The sequence below is a fragment of the Engraulis encrasicolus genome, chromosome 13, assembly GCF_034702125.1.
Source record: "Engraulis encrasicolus isolate BLACKSEA-1 chromosome 13, IST_EnEncr_1.0, whole genome shotgun sequence".
NCBI classification, from domain to species: domain Eukaryota; kingdom Metazoa; phylum Chordata; class Actinopteri; order Clupeiformes; family Engraulidae; genus Engraulis; species Engraulis encrasicolus.
In genome coordinates this window covers 45518285-45538110 of record NC_085869.1, presented here as the reverse complement: position 1 = coordinate 45538110, position 19826 = coordinate 45518285, and the positions used below count along the sequence as shown (strand labels likewise).

Sequence of the window (19826 nt, the reverse complement as noted above, 5' to 3'; positions counted from 1 at the left end):
TGGAGGAGTTGAATTTTACAACTACATAATCCCAAACGAAGAGTACCCAAGCGCCTGGAGCCCTCAGATCCAATAACGGCAGCAAGGGCAGCGGGCAACACGACCTTTTGGAGAGAGAGAGAGAGAGAGAGAGAGAGAGAGAGAGAGAAAGAGAGAGAGAGAGATAGAGAGAGAGAGAGAGAGAGAGAGAGAGAGAGAGAGAGAGAGAGAAAGAGAGAGGGAGAGAGAGCAGATCAAAGCCCCCGGAGCCCACCGCTAACCAGCATCCCATTTCCAGGGATCTTCCGCTGTAAAATACAAAAAAAAAAAACTTTAACTTAAAAGGGGGATTAAAAAAGGCCAAGTGCTTAAAACAGCTTTGGAGGAGGTACTGTTGATGAAGGCTTGCAAAGGAGGAGGAGGAGGACGAGGCGGAGGCGGAGGAACAGGAGGAAGGCGATGAGGGGATAAGGGGAGGAGAGGAAAGAAAAAGAGCAAGAAATAGCAATGGGGAGAAAGGCTGAATTAGCTATTGGTGTGTGTTTGCGGGCCCTGGCAATGTGGGGCCTCCCAGAGGCAAGGCTAATGACTGTGGTATCTGGCATGTGGGCCAAGTTTCCGCATCGCCTTTAAAGTTCCCTCCAGGCCACAGGCCGGCCCTTATGAGGACCATATGCCATGAGCTATCGTACAATTATCCAATGATCCAGCCTCTCTCTCTCTCCGTCTCTCTCCCGGCAACATGCAAATTTCCATTATAGATCAACTCTCGCTTTTTTAAATGGTCCTCCTCCTCAATGTTTAATATCGTAGTCTTCATTATAAGTTGGGGTTGAGGCATAGTTCTGGCTTGCTGCTCATCAGTGTGCTCCTCACGATTCGATGCCGACAAGGGGCCCAAAAAAAAAATTGGGCCGCAGTGGCCGAGCAGCACCAGCAGTGCAATTTCAAGTAATGAAGTTATCAATGAGAGTAAGTTTGACAGGACCCGAGCCGCTGTGTCGAAAATGACTACAGGAGGTAAGCAGGCTGGGGGGGTGCACAGCTGATTACTCCAACAGAGTGTGTGTGGATTGCCGTGCCTTGCACAGAACAATTATTTTGCAGCCTGAGGCCTTGTGCTTGTTGCCGCTGATATCCATGTAGTCCTGTCGAGCTGTTTAAATAAGATTTCAACGTGACAAGGGACCGTGATCAAATTTTCACATCATGCGGTGGCATTGTTCCGTTCAACAACCGGACCAGACCGGGCCAAGTTTAGCATCGGGTTGAACCACCGGCCGGGGTGCCATTTGGGAGCATAATGCAATCCAACAGAAGGTGCGCTGAATTTTTCATGCGCAATATGTCACCATCTAGGCGCACAGCACATTAAATATGCTGTGCGGTATCCAATTTGATTAGCATGGCATCTCCCATTAGGACCAGTGTGTTACTAACCTCATTTCCGAGCCCCAACCAGAGGGCACTGTTTCCGAAAGCCATGTGTGCTGTGTGTGTGTGTGTGTGTTGTGTGTGAGTGTGTGTGTCTATATCCGCAGGGACCGGACTAATCTGCAACTACTTCCTGAATACAAAATGAGCATGACTCTGCATTGACTTTCATGCCCAGGGTGAGAAACAAAATTTGCAAACAAAAACCAATTTCATTGGAGGTGAGGTTGTGTAGCAAATTAGGAATCACCCATTTAGCTTTAAGTTTGTTGTTAGCGTGAGCAAAGCTCTTCAGATGATTTAACTAATTATTGAATTAATGAGCTGGATTCTGCAAACCCCCTTTCCCCCCGGCCACATGTGTCTTGACTGAAATCATAGAGATCATCTGTAGATATCAGGCCGAGGTCACAGGCCAGTTTGACTGTGGGAGAAACCACATGAGAGGGAAGAGACTGAGTGGAGAAGAGAGGAAGGGCTGTCAGTGTTGTCACCCGGTCTAAAGAGGGAAATTGTGGCCTTTTATTGTTGCTGGTGGCTGTCGCACGGAAAACAGCTCTCTGGCCCACATGATGGATGGGCCGCAGTCAGGGACTGATTATGACTCCATGGCGCCCTAGGACAGACAGCAAGAAAGCCCCCCTCCCCCAGTGAAGATGTTAGAGAACCTTCATTGTTGGGGTTTGGGGGTTTTCCCCCTTGAGACTAATTGAAAATAGTCATTTAAAGTGCAATTATTAACATAATGAGAACACAAATCTTTTCGCTGCACGGAAGCTTGGGCTTCAGGGCCCCGTTGGCTTTGGGGCCCCTGGGCCTGGGCCCGGTAGGCCTGTGCAATAATCTGTCCTTGGCTGCAGTGTGGGGGAAGGAGTGAGCCAGGGGGTGGCGGTGCCCTGCTCTTTCCCCTCTGAAGCCTCATCCAGAACGGGTGAAGACAGATCACCGCGCCTCTGGTGAGCTTATTCACTAGACCGGGGCGTAGTCAGGCAGTGACTAAGACATGTCGGACATGTTCCTACAACTGCATGACACTTAAAAAAAACACTGTATTTGACACACAACAACAAAAGATGTTTCCAAGTTGAGCCAGGTTGATTAATAACCTGTGATCCTGTATGTCTGTGTAGGCAGGCACATGTGCTGAAGGGCTCAGAGTGACATCTTGCAAGCACTGTGTGTGACGTAACGCTTAAAGGTCTGCTGTTAACTTACTGTCATGGATTTAAACAGAACACCGCTGTCAGTTGGGAGCGGCTCCAAAGATGAAGGGTAATGGAAAAAAAGAGGGAAGGGAATACTTTGAAGAAAGAAAGGAAAACCAAAAAATGCTTGGAAAGACAGGATTGATGATGTGTAATGTGACGAAGAGGTTAAGTTGGTGACAGAGCAGGCCAAGGCCTTAAATCAAAAGGGAGCAGAGTTCCCGTTATCAGAGGCAAGCTTCTGCCTGAACTCCACTGAGCCGATAACACAACAACATGCCACCACCGCACATCTTGCCAATCTTGCCAAAATACTGGCACAGAGGATTCAAACACATGCTTCCAGTAGTCAGATTGTTGCAGGCTCAGACAATCTGATCAGACAGAGCGCAATAAATAATCACTTCGGTGAACAGTTGCAACACAGGGGGTGCATCCCAATATGTGACCTTGCCTCCTCCACTTGCCTCCTCCACTTGCTTCTCGTCATGATGACATCACTGACAACAGCATTACATTTCAATATCTTGCAAAAGCTCAATTGTTAAGTCTTTTTCTCATTTGCAATTGGGATGGTGAATGAAAAACAGTCCCTCAAAAGTTGTTGTGGCGAGGCTGACAGCTGGGAAACTTTATCGTTTTCTCCACGGAGGAGGGGCCAGGAGGCGGGATGAGGAGACAAGCACAAGTGGAGGAGGCAAGGACACATATTGGGATGCACCCAGGCACCCTCTCCTTGAGGGGGAAGCGCTTCAAAAAAGGTCAGATCAGACAGCTGGCATTGACATTGATCAGGTAAACTGTTGTCAGAAACTTCCAAATCTCTTGGATAGCAGGGCAGGGCAGAAGAAGGCCATAAATCAAGCTCAATCTTCATCCAGAGCACGCTACAGTCTCTAAAGGAAACTTCCCTAAGAGGAAAATGGGCTAATCACCAAAAAATACCTGAAAGAGGCCGGCGTAAAGCCTGTACACCCAAAGAAACTGGAATCTTCCCGCTCCAAGCTAAAGCTTGAGCCGTCTCACATGCCGCTGTGAAAATCCATGACATCAAATTACATCAGTCAAACGTCTTTTCACCTCGCATAAACTCCTTCACGCCGCCATCTGGTTCGGCTTTGCACCCTCGACCGCTCAAGAGGCGAGTCACAGATCTACGTAGCTCAGCGCAAGGCAGCAAGGCAAACGGCAGACGTGACGGTTGTGTGATTTAGCACTCCTAACTGTGCTGGCTAGCTTGCCGCTCTGGTTTTAAAGTCTCACGTACCTGATTCCTTCTTGCTGCTCTTCCCTCCATCTCGATTCTTCTTCAGGACCGATTTAAACATGGTGTCGGTTCTCAGAATGGTCACGTCGGTACCCTGTCAAGGAAACAGAAAAAAAGAGTGTTTTAGAAGGGGCTCAGAAAATAGCTATGGGCAGAAGAAGGAGGGTTCAAGTCCACAGTTAAAAATAACAGACTTGTGATGGTGGTGGTAATGATGACACATTGGACATCCTTGTTGTACTCCTCTCATCGCACGGCACCAAGATATTTCTCACCCTTCTCTCAACGCCTCTTACTAAGTCCTGCGGGTCATCTTGAGCAGGGTCGAGTGGAAGGAATGCTCCCCATATTTGAACAGTGCAGAAATGGGACCCGCTATCTTGTTATGCAGGAAAACAATCTGTGGGATTCTTGGCATTCCTCATCTAATTGATGCTGTACTGCTGAACGTGGCGGCCTTATAACCGGCTAATCGTGATAACAGTGGACGTGCAGCTTATTTTTCCCCTGTCAGCCACATCTCTAGTGTTATCGGACTGATTACAATGTGAGGTCCAGGCAGAAAAACTCCATTAATCTCGTTTTTTTTATTGCCCTGTTGTGCTAAATGGTGGTTGATTTTAGGCTTGTTTAAGGAGGGGGACTTGTGGGATAGGGGCCAGATGGACTGCAAGAAAATACCATAATGTACTCAAGCACCGTTTCTGTAAACAGACACCCGCTGCACTGCACAGTACAGTGCAGTACAGTACCCAGGCCTTGTTCATTCCAGAGGCCATCTTAATTCCCAATAAACCTGACTGGGCCCTGGCTCTCCCAAATCACAACTCCTCTGATACCTGCTGACTTACTTGTAAGCCCTCACGTTCATGTCTACGGTTATCTGTTTATTCTACGGATTCCTGGCTCCCAGGTAATTGCGGCCAACCTAACGTTTTGACAGCAGTTTTCATTAAATGCAGCTGCTGCTGCCTTCTTAAGGCCGTGTCCCTGGCACTCACCTCGCCCTCCTTGGCACCGTGCTAACAGAGAAAGCAGCAGTAGCAGCAGCGAGAGCTCTGCAGCACTCCCTCCCCTGCACAAAACAGAAGCCCCTGTGGCAAGCAGGCAGGCAGACAGAGGAGCCTGTGTGGGCGATGAGGGAGTGAACAGCTAATAATAATATAATAATAATAACAATAATAATAACTTTATTTGTATAACACAATTCATGTAAGACATGGTGCAGCTCAATGTGTTTAATAGTTAGATTAACAACGATAAAAGAAAGAAATTACAGTAAACAAACAAATAAATAAATAAAAAGAGTCGGATCCAACTCTTTCGGAAAAGCTTGGGTGAACTCGACCCAACTCAACCCACCCTGTGCTCTGAGGAATGGCACACAACTCCCCTGGATACTCAGGCTGTCTGCAGTGCCAGCCAGGCAGCCAATACTTTCCCCTCTCCCCCTCAGCAGCAGCAGCAGCAGCAGCAGCAGGAGGGTGGCTGAGGCATATTGATTGCTCCTCGCCGGTGCCCGGAGGTGGTGCTCAGTGACCCCGTGCACAGAGGGGATGGGAGAGGGAGAGGTGTGCAAGAGATGTGTGGCCACAAGGGGCTAAAGCCCATCCTTCTTTCTCGAAACAGCTGCATTTTTAAACCTTAGGTGGACTAAAATTCCATCTTCTGTACAGGCAGGCTAACAGAGCTGCTTGTGTTTTTAAGAAACCACATTACCGAGGTCTGTTTATTCTAACTTACAAATTTGAAATTAGTTTACAACCTGAATGGGATCAATTTTTTTTTTCGTGGTTAGGATAGGTGGAGACTAATAAATGAACACCACAAGCCTGTAACTTACACATACCCAGCCACCTGGATTGCATTAACTATGCACTATAAACAACTGTCACCTCAGAGGGACTCAAGTTTGGCAAAGGTCAGACTACTCTAAAGCTGACAAAAGGTTAAGACACAGTACAGCACCGATGCATAAATAAAGCCTTGCGCTGAGATTTGGATAATAAACTACAGTGTGCTGAAAGACAGATGGAGCAAACTTACAAGGCAGTGACATGCAGATGAGCCGATACTGAAAAAGCATTTGACGGAAGATAAATCTTTGCAGACGGGGCACAGCATATTAGGCTAAAGTCTCTGCCGACGAGCGCACGGAACAGCTTGTTGCAGGGGGAGACATGCCTATTTCAGATCGCTACGGCTCTCGAAGCCGCGCAAGCTGCTCGCTCTTACTTTTCGCACCGGGGCTTCAAACACCGCAAGGAGACAAAGGCAGCCCAGGAATGTCTGATCTGCAAGCCGGCCAACGTTAAGCCTCGGCAAGCCAACTTCAGAGCTTTACAGTGCTCGGCCCCTAACCTGCCGTGCTCCACCCAACCAGACACAAGCACAGGCACAGGCAGAGGCAGAGGCAGGGACACCCCACCCCCACCCCACCCCAACCCACCCACCACCACCACCACCCGTTTGTTCACCCACCCCACAAACCAACTTGCAACTGAAGTTGGCAGCCGTGACACCCTTGCTGAATGGATGGGCTAGTGCTCGCCCCTCTAGCCCGAGGAGAATTCCACAATGGCTGCTGGTCTTGCACAGCTGCCGCTGTTCAGCGTTGCGCTGGTCAGTTTTGTATTAAAGCCCCAGCACCCAAGGATGCATCTGCTGGACTGCCTCGGGGAGAAAGCATCACCTGCTGTGGTAACACAGGGTACAGCAAAGTCCATGAAAAGACATTTAGACTGTAAGAAGGGTCATTCCATGTCAATTCACACGCCTTCCCCACATGACCCTCTCCGATTTACCCGATATCTCACATACAGGTACCTTTTGATGTCAATTGAAAGAATACCAAGTATTTGCACCCTACGTCTAACGGTTGCAGAGATGAAGCCCTCCAAAGTTGGGGTGCCATGCCCACCTTTCAAGCCTGTGAATTGCATACAAAATTTACAAGCAGATTTTGACACCTCTGGTTTTAGTTTGAAGGAAGATACAGGCCTAAAAATCACCATGACCCCTCAATATGACCCTGTCTACCAGATGATGTACTTACGAATAACATGCCTTGATTATTTTTGGCTATATTAAGCCTTAAAAACTGAATTTGTGAAAAGCGTGATGAAGAGTCTTGCCATTTTGGGGTTCCATGTCTTGGAAAACTATGTATGATTTGGGAGTTATAATTGATCTTCCATCATATTTGGGAACTGTACAGTGTGTATTCCAAAAAAAGTAGGGCACTCTGCCTTTTAATGATGGAATAGGAGGGACTCAAAAACAGCTTTTGGACTAAATGTCCTTTACGGTACCCTCTACTTCAGGCCTCAAATTAACCATGTGGGCACTTGATGACTGGAACGCCCTTTTAACCCCATGTACAGTAGCACTGTATCAAACATTCAAGCTCGGAAAAAACTTTGTTTTTCAACGTTCTTCATATTAATCTTGGCCTTCAAAGTATATGTTTGTGTCTATGTCTTATCACAGTGTCCGTTTTGTCTGCTGCCATCTGCTGGTCAAAAAAACGCAACAACAGTGTAATGTAGAAAAAACAAAAGGGGCTGGAACATCTTGCCCATAATTTACCAATAAAGTAGCCTAGAAATCTAGACGCCCCTAGGGGTTGAGCTCGCTAGGCTACCAATAAAGCACTTTAATTCTACAGTATATTGCTATATATTAATTATGATTTTAACGAGCATTATGCAGAATGCTCAATCATGATTACATTTCTACCAGGACACCCCCAACCCCATGTCTAGTAGAAATGTAGTGCAGGGTGAGGCCATCTTGGGACTGGCATCATTATTGAGCATTAAGCAGTCACACTTAGGAAATGATTTAAACTATTATATTATCATGCTTGTTAAAATCAGAATTAGTACATAGCAATATACTGTTTAATAATTACAGTGCTTTATTGGTAAATTACGGGCAAGATTTTCCAGCCCCTTTTGTTTTCTTACATTACGCTGTTGTTACTTTTTTAGACCAGCAGATGGCAGCAGACAAAACAGACACTGTGATAAGATATAGAGAAAAACATATACTTTGAAGGCCAAGATTAATATGAAGAAGTTTGAAAAACAAAATTTTTCCAAGCTTGAATGTTTGATACAGTGCTACTGTACATGGGGTTAAAAGGGCGTTCCACTCATCAAGTGCCCACATGGTTAATTTGAGGCCTGAAGTAGAGGGTACCGTAAGGTCATTTTGTCCCAAAGCTGTTTTTGAGTCCCTCCTATTTTATCTTTTAAAGTCTGAGCGCCCTACATTTTTCGGAATACACTGTACAGTTCCCAAATATGATGGAAAATCAATTATAACTCCCAAAGCATACATAGTTTCCAAGACATGGAGCCCCAAAATGGCAAGACTCTTCAACACGCGTTTCACAAATTCAGTTTTTAAGGCTTAATATAGCCAAAAATAAGCAAGGCATGCCATTTGTAAGTACATCATCTGGTAGACAGGGTCATATTGAGGGGCCATGGTGATTTTTAGGCCTGTATCTTCCTTCAAACTAAAACCAGAGGTGTCTAAATCTGCTTGTAAATGTTGTATACACAGGCTTGAAAAGTGGGCATGGCACCCCAACTTTGGAGGGCTTGATCTCCGCAACCGTTGGACGTAGGGTGCTAATACTTGGTATTCTTTCAATTGACATCAAAAGGTACCTGTATGCGAGATATCGGGTAAATCGGAGAGGGTCACCTGGGGAGATTCTAGGGAATCATGTGAATTGACATGGAATGACCCAGAATGGCCTTCTTATATTGAATAAACCCACCACAGCTGTTGTACCACAAATCCTCAGATATAAACACAAAATTTGCACTTCTAGTGGTATTGTCTTGCAACCAAAAACTGTGATATGCCCCGTAGAGAAAGCCAAAAAATAATGAAATAGGGTTATCCACAGAGAGTTAAAAGACGGGGAGGAGGGCAGAGCGCTCACTATGCATTCCTGTCAGTCTACTCAGCTACATCCCCGCCAATCTACAGTGATTGTTAACCAGCGGCATTTCAATCCCCCTTTCACAGAGACAGGAAGACAGCCACTAATGCCACACAAAGGAGAAGATTAGCCAGCTATTTTGACATTGAAACATAACAGTTTGTCGAAAATCCCCAACACTGCAGTCTGGAGAAGGGGGCACAAGGTCAGCAGCACGGCCTCTACATACAACACATGTATGGGGGAAAGAATCTCTTTCATCCCCCCTGTCCTCTCCCCATCTCCATCCTCATCCCCAGACCTGATAGGATCTTTTAAAAAAAAAACCTGGCAGAGTGCGGTGCACCTTGTCCACTCTTCAGAGTTAAAAAATAACTTTGGAGGGCTTTTGAGTTAGCTCACTGTGGCTCTCGCCGTACGCTGGCTGCAGCCAGTCTGCTTTGCACATAGCTGTAGAATGAGATTAAGATGCCAGGTCAGCAGCTTCGAATGATGAATGGCTGCAGGGGAGCAGGTCTGACAGACGGCCGAAGAGTGGCCTCAGTGCTGCGGGAGGCTAATGATGGTGAAGAGGACGACCAACACTTGGGAGGATGGCTGAGCTTTCCCCGGTCGGTCCCTCACATAAAAGGGATTTCGATTAGGCTACTTAATTACAGGTGACCTCGACTAATCAAATGCAATTCAATTAAGCATAGAAACGCTCTGACTGCGGGCAAAGCCGAAATGACTATGTGCAAGCACTGCCCATCTTTCACTTATCTCTTTTAAGGTCACATTCTTGCACTGGTTATCGAATAAGTCTTAGAGGGTGACATCATTTACAGTCGATGCAGGACGATATAACAAGTGGTTATACCAACAGGATGTAAACAATAAACTAAGCTGCAAACCCGAGCAAAGTCTACTCACGCTACCCTGATGACACATATGGATTTTGTCACCTTCTTTTGCACTGTGATGTCAACACCTGCAGAACAGCATCTGCAGATATCCAACATTAAATTGCTTGCAGCAATCTTCCCATGACGGACAAGGCTATCTACAACCATCCAGGAATGCAACAACTCTTTAGGCCAGGGTTAAGACAATATGAGAATAATAGTCATGGACAATGCACCTGCTAGCCTAATAGCTTGAGGCATACCTCTGGACTGGCTTTTCATTCTGTAGCTTGCGCTCAAGTCTTTCGTCTAATACAAACAAGAAAAAAACACACATGACGAATATGAGCATAATTTTCATGTTGTGACTACAAACCAGCGGAACAAAATAGCGGGTGTCGTCCAACAGGTCAGACCTGGCAAGGTCCTTTTCCCCTTTTCAGTCTTGGCAGAGCAAAGCATTTTGTCGGTTTTAAAAGGCAAAGCCAGCTTTTAAAACGCCCTCAAATGTGAAACACATGCGAGCAATTACTTAGAGTGGCACGCATTCCTGGGCGCCTCATTTAGAGGCCAGGTGGAGTGGTACTCTGGGGTCCCCGGCCTGCGCAGCTCTGCTCTTTACCTCCACATGTGAGCTCAGTTCAACACAGCTGATCCACTCTGACTGACACAGCCAATGAGGTTTTCTTTTTATGTATACATTTTTAATAAGCGCGCACACACACACACACACACTGACAAAACCACACAGGCACCTGTGTGCATGCGTGCGCGCACGCACACACACACACACACACACACGTCTCACACACACACACACACACACACACACACACACACACACACACACACACACACACACACACACACACACACACACACACACACACACACACACACACACACACACGCACACGCGCGCGCGCACACCAATTGTAAAATAAAACTACATGGAGGGGCTTACTTACACTTACAGTGGTCCTGTGGGGGTTTTCTTAACCATTAGCAACGCAGGGCTTCTAGGCTAAAAGATGATTACAAACGTCTGAAAAGCCTATCATCCCATCTTCAGAAAGACTCGAGTCTTCAGAGACCCACGTTAAACTACAAAGACAACGTTTGGAGTTTACCTTGAGGAGGCCCGTCTGAAATCTGATCTTAGAAGGTAATTAAACCAACATGTGGTGGCGCTCAACCGAAACAACAAGAATGAGACCAGCCAACTCCAGAACAAAACAAAGAAAAACGACGGCCAAAATTAGACATTTCATTTGCTCAAAAATTGCATCATTTGGCCCCCTTTACAATAGCCAAACCTTTTGTCAGATAGCCTGGACAAGCCGCACGCCATGCAGACAAACAGGTACCGGCCCCATGTAGCATTTATGGGATTTCTGTTGATTACAACAAGAGGCCCGACCGGCTCTCCAGCAGCTAATGCCGGGGCCATTATCCCCGTGAAGCAGCCCCTCTGTCTGGGCCTCCTTGCGGTTTGGGCCGTGGCTGCCAAAGCCCTGTGTGGGGCTGTCAGGCCCTTTGTGGACACATGCTGAATAGAGTCTGAGTTCAATATTCACATTTCTGTGTGTGTCCGGGTCCGGGAGCCCCCATGAGATAAAGAGCGCCTCTGCCTCAACACTGAACAGCATTGTGGGAATTCTCTATGAACCTTTTTTTTGAGGGGGTGGAGGACTATGACAATCAGTCTATTCAATGGTCATTGTGCAAAATATAATAAAGACTCTTACACACAGTCCCCCCCTCAGATGTGCGTACTTAATTACTATGCGAAACACATGGAAAAAATGTGGTAGCAGCAAAAAAAGAAAGAATTAGTTCATGTGTTTTTGACACAGGATGTGGCTGTTCTCTCCAGTGAAAACAAAACACGCTGGCCAGAGGCGCACGTCCCCCACCTCTCCTCCTCCACAATGCACAGGTTGCCCATGCACTTCGGGAGGGCCATCTGCAGAATGGTCATCCGAGAACTCGGCACTAAATATAGAGCGGAAGTGGGGATTGTTTTCCTGATTGCCGCTGGCTATTCACCATTCACACCACACTGCTGTCAGACAACTGCCTCCCGTTTTTGTATCCTGATGTCCCAGACAATGGACAGGGACAGGAGAGGAGAACCTTCAGCTTGACTTGACTTCTCCTTGTGTGCCAGGATTTGTCCCTTTCATTGTTTGTCTGGCCTCCGCTCCTCCTGGCAACAACTGCCTCGGCTTTTCATCAACGGATTCTACATGAATGATTCCTCTGACTCGCGAGCAGTTGTCATGGCGACAGTCAAACTGTCCACTGAGCTGTGACCCCATGTGTGCCATTGACGGTGAGAGCCTCTCCTTTTTAGATTGCTACAGGAGACAGCCACTAGAAGCACCTCTATCCATCCATCCATCCATCCATCCATCCATCCATCCATCCTCAAATTCCAAGAGAATACTCAGCCAATGAAACGAATTTAAATTCCCCATTACTTGGGGGAAAAAAAAGTTAATGGCACCTATTAAAGGTTATTTTCACTAATACAGTCAGTGACAGAATAGACCCCCCGCTGAATAGGTAATGGCCCCCAGAGCAGGAATCCTTGACCCCTTACACTAGAGGAAAATGAGCACACTGTGAACAATGGGGCCACAGGCTCTACAGCTGAGCTTATTATGCTGCCTCCATGCACGGCATTCAGCCACACATGAAAGGGGACATGGGACAACAATGCGCTCCAGCCCTTTTCACCGTATCTAGCCCCGGTGACAACCTCAGCCTTGTGTGGGGTGTGGCGGTTTGGTTTGTTTCCCAACGTTTGTCGATAATGAACCGAAAGTATTCGCATGGTTTTCTTCTACTACAGGAAGTCATTAAGACGCAGGCGGGTTGTTTGAGGACTTGAGCCACTTAACACTCCCGACACAAAAGGTGTCCTGAGGAAGTGGCCGTGGGGCTGGGTTTCGTTACGTCATGACATTGAGTGGTTGTTCGTTCCTGACAGAGTCTATTACAGGCATAATCTACTAGCAGCCAGTTTTAAATGTCTTGCAGCTGAGCAACTTATTTAAAACTGAATGTGGTTGAATGTTTTTTGTTGTGCTGTCTTAATTACGTGGCCCCTGAAAACCCAGTGATTTCTCAATTTGGCCCTCTTGCTACTGAAGTTGAATAGCACTGGTCTATGGCATTTAACAATGCTTCTACTTTACACAGGACTGTCCTTGGCACGCTCTTGACCTGTGTCAGAAAAACAACTTAGTGCCCATCAAGCCTGTTCTGCCTCATGGGTATTTCAAGTAAACATTGGGGATGGCTAAAAAAGATTGGCCTTGAGAAGGCTGGGCAGCACTTAGGAACGGAGCTAAATATTGTGAGAAAGCATTACAGGATCCATATGGAATGCAAGCCAAGCACCACAGACTTTCACCTTACCTTCAGGCTAAAGGATGCAGCAGCCTAGTCACGCTGTCACGAGAAAACTGAAGTGCAATTTACAAGCACAGCCAGTGGAGCAACAACTCAATTTCCCATCAGCAAAGCCTGCATGCCTTATATTAACATTAAAATAGGACGACACTACTAATCTGCAAGAAATACACAATGCACTATACTCGGCCAAGGACATCTGCAATTGATAAGATATCCTGGGATTTATTTTAGGCTTGCTATTTCCCTCAACACATTTTTTTGCAGAGTGAACAGGATCAAACTTTATGCCTACTACAGGAAAAAAAACATGGCCAAAGACAATAAAAAACTAGACACAGAGAACTAGCTTGGTCGGTTTAATCTTTTTTTCATGTGTTTCATTAAAGACGTTTCACATCTGCCGTGACTGACTCACAACCACTACTGCTGAATTTAAAGCTCGCCGACCTCTCTTTTTTCTCCTTCACCCCCACCACCCCCCTTCTCGCAGAATGCTGACAGCAGCAAGCCGTATCATCACAACATTGGAGCATGGTAACGACAACAAACCTTCAAAAGTGTGTCAGCCTCCCTAGAACTCTCTAACAAAAAAAGCGTAGAGGCAAAAAAAGGGGAAAAAGTCTACATGTTTCCTTTAAACTACTCTCGTACTGTATAGAGTCAAAAGTAACCAGAGGCATAGTTGGTCGGTGCATTTCTGACTTCCAGGCCTGTGGTGGGATAAGCGTCGAGACATGTTTCTAGGACAATGGGCGCTCAGAAATTTACAGTTGCACCTGAGGCAGTGGAAAACTCAAAGCTCACACACACACCATCGGATTGTTGCGTCCTGAAGACCTAAGCAAGACAAAACACTGGCCCGTGGTTGTCCTCTGACTAACCTTGATCCTTCAGTCACAGAGGAAGACTTAAGTCAACTAGCCTACACGCATTGTGCAGGTGTTTCAGGTCCACTTTGGATTTCTATTTTAATTGGGTATGGTGCTCTGCCTCTCTTAACAGACACTTGTGATGAGAAGCCCACTTCCTAAGGTGAAAGTCTGTGGTGCTTGGTTTGCATTCCATATGGATCCTGTAATGCTTTCTCATTCTCAACGGGGGCTCTATAGCTCCCCAGGGGTCATTGGGGAACCCTAGGGGGCGTTGAGAAGGAGACAGCTGAGAGGGGAAGGTGCTTAGTTGCCATTGGGGTGCATTAGTCTATTGTATTTGTTACTAAGGGGGGCGTAGGCAGGCTTATGATTAAGTCAAGGGGGCGTCAGGAGGCTTGTGATGAGGTCCAGTGGGTGTTTATTTTAAAAAGGTTGAGAACTACTATCCTTATACAATGTAGCGAATCCTATCCTAGCATAATATTTTGAAATGATCATCAAACCCAACAATGGGACATCTGAACCAAAATTTGAGCGCTGAATCCTTTGCTGAACTTTTTTTTCCTTTCAGTTTCCTTCCTTCATCACCCTCCACACAGCCGGCAGGAAAAGCAGATAATAAGTGAAATTGAATCGCGCTGCACCTTGAGCAGTCACCCAGGTTTACCACCAGAACGGCTGTGTGGAAATACAATCATGTCCTGTCCAAATCCCAAATCCTTTTTCATGTCTTTTGTTTTGACAGGGGAGGAACTCTTTAGGCCCAGGCCAATCTCTGCACGAGAAAATGAAAACCAACAATGCAGCACAGCAAGCTCCAAACTTCAGCCATGTGAGGCAACCCGTAAGCTGCTGAAAGCTGACCGGCACCGAGGCAGAGACGAGAGAAGAGATTGGGGGCCTCCTGATATTTGGTTAAGGCTCAAACATTAACTAGGCCTGGGTCGAAAGTCTACAGGCATTCCCCCTGACGCGTAGCAACTACTGACAGAATTCGTTTATTTCCTCAAGTGTTTCCATGGGACGGTAAAACAGTCTAGAGATGGATCCAATGAAGGGGAAATGTTGTAAATCTGGGCCAATTTGTGGTACGGGGGAACTTGTCATATGCATGGTCCTTATGGTTAGCAAGCGAGGGAAGTGAAGTGAGCGTCTGATCTGGGAAGTTACTCATGAGGCTGCCAGATCAGACCTGATAAACACACCACAGGTGTTCTCGCCAGACCGCTCACATATTAGATAGAGCACCATGGGAAACTCAATTGTACAAGTTCAACAATACCGCCATCACGCAACAGGAAACAAAAGGGACTTGAAGGAAACTGTAAAATGGCCAGAACTGGGGGGGGAAGAAATCTCCCACACAAAAGAAAACGACCAAGACTATGCGGACTATGTGGTGGCAGATGAGAACGAAGCGGGGCAAAGTCAATGCAGAGGCGAGCGCAAAGAATGTCACACCAAAATACCACAGTCATCCACTTGGAATGGATTCAACTATGACACAAAGTTTCCGGAAATGTCTTGAAGACAAACCCTTCCCCTGATCCTAAGTCATAAGTTAACAGAATCAAGTCGAGATCTAGTCTCACAATCTTCCACCACAGGGCTATTGGATACACTGGGGGAGGAAAGAAAAATGCTTATTGAACGCAGGTGTTACAAGAAGGCTTCAGTCTCAGTCCCAGAGGAGACAGGCAGAAGAAGATGCTAGAGACCTCCAGAAGGATCACCGTGCTTGGTTGGTTTGGTGGTATGTCTGTCTTCCAGTCGATGACAAATCCAGCCACAAAAGGACAAAACATAGAAATAGACTAATCTAAGACCCCCCCAAAATAGTCGTGTTTGTATAAGAGTGTTTTCTCAGGCATGTGCTAGAGGGACACTCCAAATTTCACACTTTGGTAAAGTTTGCTCTCCCCCCTACATTCTTGTGGCAAAAGCTGTCCCCAACCAAAAATGACAAGCCTTAACTAAACAAGCAGGGCTAATTTACAGTGTGTGACTGTGAGCGTGTCTGTGGTCATGCATATCTATGTGTTGAAGGTGATGGCATCCATGACCGTGTGTGTGTGTGTGTGTGTGTGTGTGTGTGTGTGTGTGTGTGTGTGTGTGTGTGTGTGTGTGTTGCATTTCAAGATGTTGGAGGTGATGGCAACCATGATAATTATAAAAGCCACCTCAAAAGCCCGGTGGAGCTGACCTGACTCTCGAGGCCACATAAATGTTTTATGGTCACTTCCTCGTCATCTAGGTTAATGTACAGACACTACAGTAAACGCATTGCACACAGCAGCATTCGATGGCCTTGTATAAAAGGTGACTGACACAAGGCTGAAGAGGGCACTCGAACAAAGCAGAGCTCCAGAGGATAAACAACATCTGGCGTTAGCAACTCTGCTGATGCTACACAGACACCAATAAAGCGGTATGACAACTGAGTGTTACATCTGGATCATGCACATGCAACAGGCTGCTGAGCCTCAGGCATTGGGACGGAGGTTGAGGGGGTTGGGGGGGGTAGATCTGCTGTCTGCTTATAAACGGAAATTATGACAAAGCGATGTATAATGCAATACAAATGACATAATTTTTCATTAAACTGAATTTGTTTGAAACGTGGAAAATAAATGAAGCCAGTGCTGTTTAATGTGGTTGTAATGCGAAACACCAGCTTGCGTGTGGATGTAAGTAAGCTTAATAGAAAGTTAAATAAATGACAGTGCTTAGGCTCTTTCTCTCCCTCTATCACACACACACACGCAACACACACACACACACACAAAATCTCTCTCTCTCACACACACACACACACACACACACACACACACACACACACACACACACACACACACACACACACACACACACACACACACACACACACACACACACACACACACACACACACACACACACACACACACACACACACACACACACACAGCTTTGTTGGAACTCACTCATAGGCCTAGGCCACAGCTCCACTATTATTAAACAATCGTTTCTCCATGGGCCACCAGAACCGACTCAGACAACCAACCATAGCATAATAAAAATGTCCTGGTTGTGATCTATGAGCGTGCTGCCAAACACAAGCCCTCTCTTTAATGCAGAAGAATGGGGCTTTGAGCATAATTATTCAATTACTGCTTCGAAAAGCACCCATTAGCACTCGCTGGCCAGCGTGTCTAGTGGTGTGGTGGGGGACATTAACCAGTCACACACTGCAACATTTGTCTGACATGTCACCCTGTACCTAAACACTGGCAAGGGCATGCACGCGAGAATTAACGGCGGATGGCTGGCTAGACAGAGTCGGCCAAAAACATAAATAATCCACAATATGATGACAGTCAGCATCACCAACTCGCCTTCAACCCTACGGGGCATCACTTCACTGGCTGTCCCTCTTGATATCAAGCATTTGGCACCAATGGTGACACACTTACAGCCAGCTATTCTGTTGAGGCATCAAGTAACACCAACAAGAGTTCTGTCAGTTCAATGGACCTGCTGCCCTTTCTGAGAAACAACTAAACTTTGTGTGCCTGCTAGTATGCCAACTGGGGTAATACCATGGGAACCTACTTTGGCATGGCTTAATTAGACATTGTTTGCTCTACTCTGTGTGCAAAATTGAACAGTTTTCAGATTTGGTCTGAATTGCAACTTGAAGAACTTTCCCATATTTTTTTTTCAAAAGCCATGGGATACTTTGGCAATAAACTAGATTGCAAGCTGATGGTGATGGTGGGAAGAGTTTAACAAATCAATGTCCTACTATAAACTGGCCAATCTTGCTCATCATCCATGTACAGGGTGCATGCAGTATCGCCCAATAAGTGTTTTTCCTGTTAGAGATGCTAAGTTCACACCTGTTTGCGTTGGACCCAAGCTGCACCGTCGTATGCATCTGTTGCAATTCCTCCGTGGAAGCCTGCCTTCAGCCTGGTAGCATATGTGGAAATAACTGTCCCAGATTGTCCCTAAATGATGTCTCACCATTCACCGTGCTACAAAACAGACGATTACTAATGGCCGCATCATTGAATTGCGTGGATTTAAACGCACATCCTCCCTTCTGATACAATAATAAGAACGTAACCTTCACTGTTTCATTGATTTGAACCGTGTTAACTTTGAGAGATCAGGCTGTAACTTTCTGTCAGACGTAGCCTGTGGATCATGGGTGACGTTTTACACGGTCGTTGAGTGACAGAAAGGCTAGTCTAGTTGGGAAGCAATACTTCCCTGTTTACTTGGTTGTCAGAAGGATAATAACTTCATGTAAACAACAACTTTTTTCGTCTTGAGAAATAGCTTTGTTGTAGATAGCCTTTGTAAAAACTACAACTACGTTCGTATCCAAACAGCAGGTTGCTTATTAGCACGAGGGGTAACAAACTTCTCTCCAAACTTTATCTGAATCCTCGAGACTACCCAAGAACTGTCAACTCTTTACTGGAAGGATCTTACGCGTGCAGTCATTGACTACAGTCATTTTAAACCCACTTAGCTCGGGACATCTGTCTTTACTACGTCCAGTCAGTCACATCATTATTGTCACAATATCATATTCCATTTCCTCTGGAGACATGTTCCAACATATTCTGAACCCACGGGATTAGACGGACATGCTCATTACCGCGCCAGTCTCAGATGTCCCCTTATTTTTAACATTTCAGCAAATGAACACCCGGCAAGCGAACAGCATTGAGTGTGTATTCAAACTATCGTAGAGTAGAAAAGAAGAATTATTATTGAGTATTACCTGTTTCAGTCATAAATTTCCCGGTTGGAAAAGTTTTTCCAGGCTTATCTTCACATGGATCCTGAGATAGTCCAAAGGAACGCTGTGAGTGAGTTGAGCTCCTCCCTCCTCCCTCTCTAACTAGCACCATGAGGTCATCTGGCAGGGTGAGCAGCAGACAGCCAGTCCAGCCCTCCAGAGGTAGACTAGCTGCTACTCTTTGGCTGGAATTTGGAAAGCACTGAAAACACAAAATGTGCGGGGGCTAAGGTACAAGTGCATGCTAGATTTCCTACAATCACAAACCTCTTAAATGAACATATGCCCTGGTTAGTTCACTTCACAAGTCCTCTTCGTGGGGTTGGTAGCCTACACTGTGGGAATTTCATGGCCGACTAGGGTACGGATTCTTTCCCCCCCATATTAGGCCTTTTTGAAACTCAATAGTTGTGTATGGTAAAGTGGTGGTGGTGTTTGGGGGTAGCCCAAGCCACATCTTTATTATTTTCTGTACTTTCAGCATTTTTGCCCAGAGTTTTGCCAGCAGAACTGAGTAACTGTTGATTAAATAAACAACTTCTAAGGCTTGGTCTGTTTTGTAAATGTGAATAGTTGCCAGAGGTAGTCCTGTCCTCTCTTGTTTTCATTTTAGTGGTCATGGAATGTTGAAATCCAGAGGATAATTTTCATCAAACTTCTATGCCACTCTGTCTCTTACTTCAGTAGGCCACTCAGCAGACTTTCTTCCAAGCGCCCCGGTTTAGTGGTATAGTTTTTGATTGGGAGAGGCACCTAGTTTATTGCTTTTCTCTGGTGACATCATGTGGATAAAAACAGTTACTGCATTTTTTGCATAAAACTGACCACAACATGCTTTTAACAGTATTAGAGTGTCATACAAACTACAGTTTATTTGTAATATGTAGTTTTTTTCCTTTACTTTAAACTTGTGACAAAAGTTTATTGTACATTGACCTTAAGGCTTTATATATTCTATGTTATTCTATCATATTTCATTCATTCTTTTTGTTTATGGAGGCAATGTTAAG

At 45.8% G+C, this 19826-nt stretch overlaps 1 protein-coding gene across 2 annotated transcripts in view; it reads right to left on the bottom strand.

The window, feature by feature from the left end:
- The window catches only part of tanc1b (tetratricopeptide repeat, ankyrin repeat and coiled-coil containing 1b), a 208350-nt gene extending 189023 nt beyond the window's left edge, over positions 1–19327 (bottom strand). The window contains exons 1-2 of one of the 2 annotated variants that reach the window (XM_063214044.1): positions 18799–19327; positions 3886–3979 (exon numbers count right to left, since the gene is read on the bottom strand). In XM_063214044.1, the coding sequence (XP_063070114.1) occupies positions 3886–3946 (61 nt within the window). In that variant the 5' untranslated portion in view covers positions 3947–3979; positions 18799–19327. Of the gene's footprint in view, positions 1–3885; positions 3980–5931; positions 6232–18798 lie in introns of those variants that run through there. The other variant, XM_063214043.1, reaches the window with a different exon arrangement.
- Between the last annotated feature and the right edge of the window lie 499 nt (positions 19328–19826).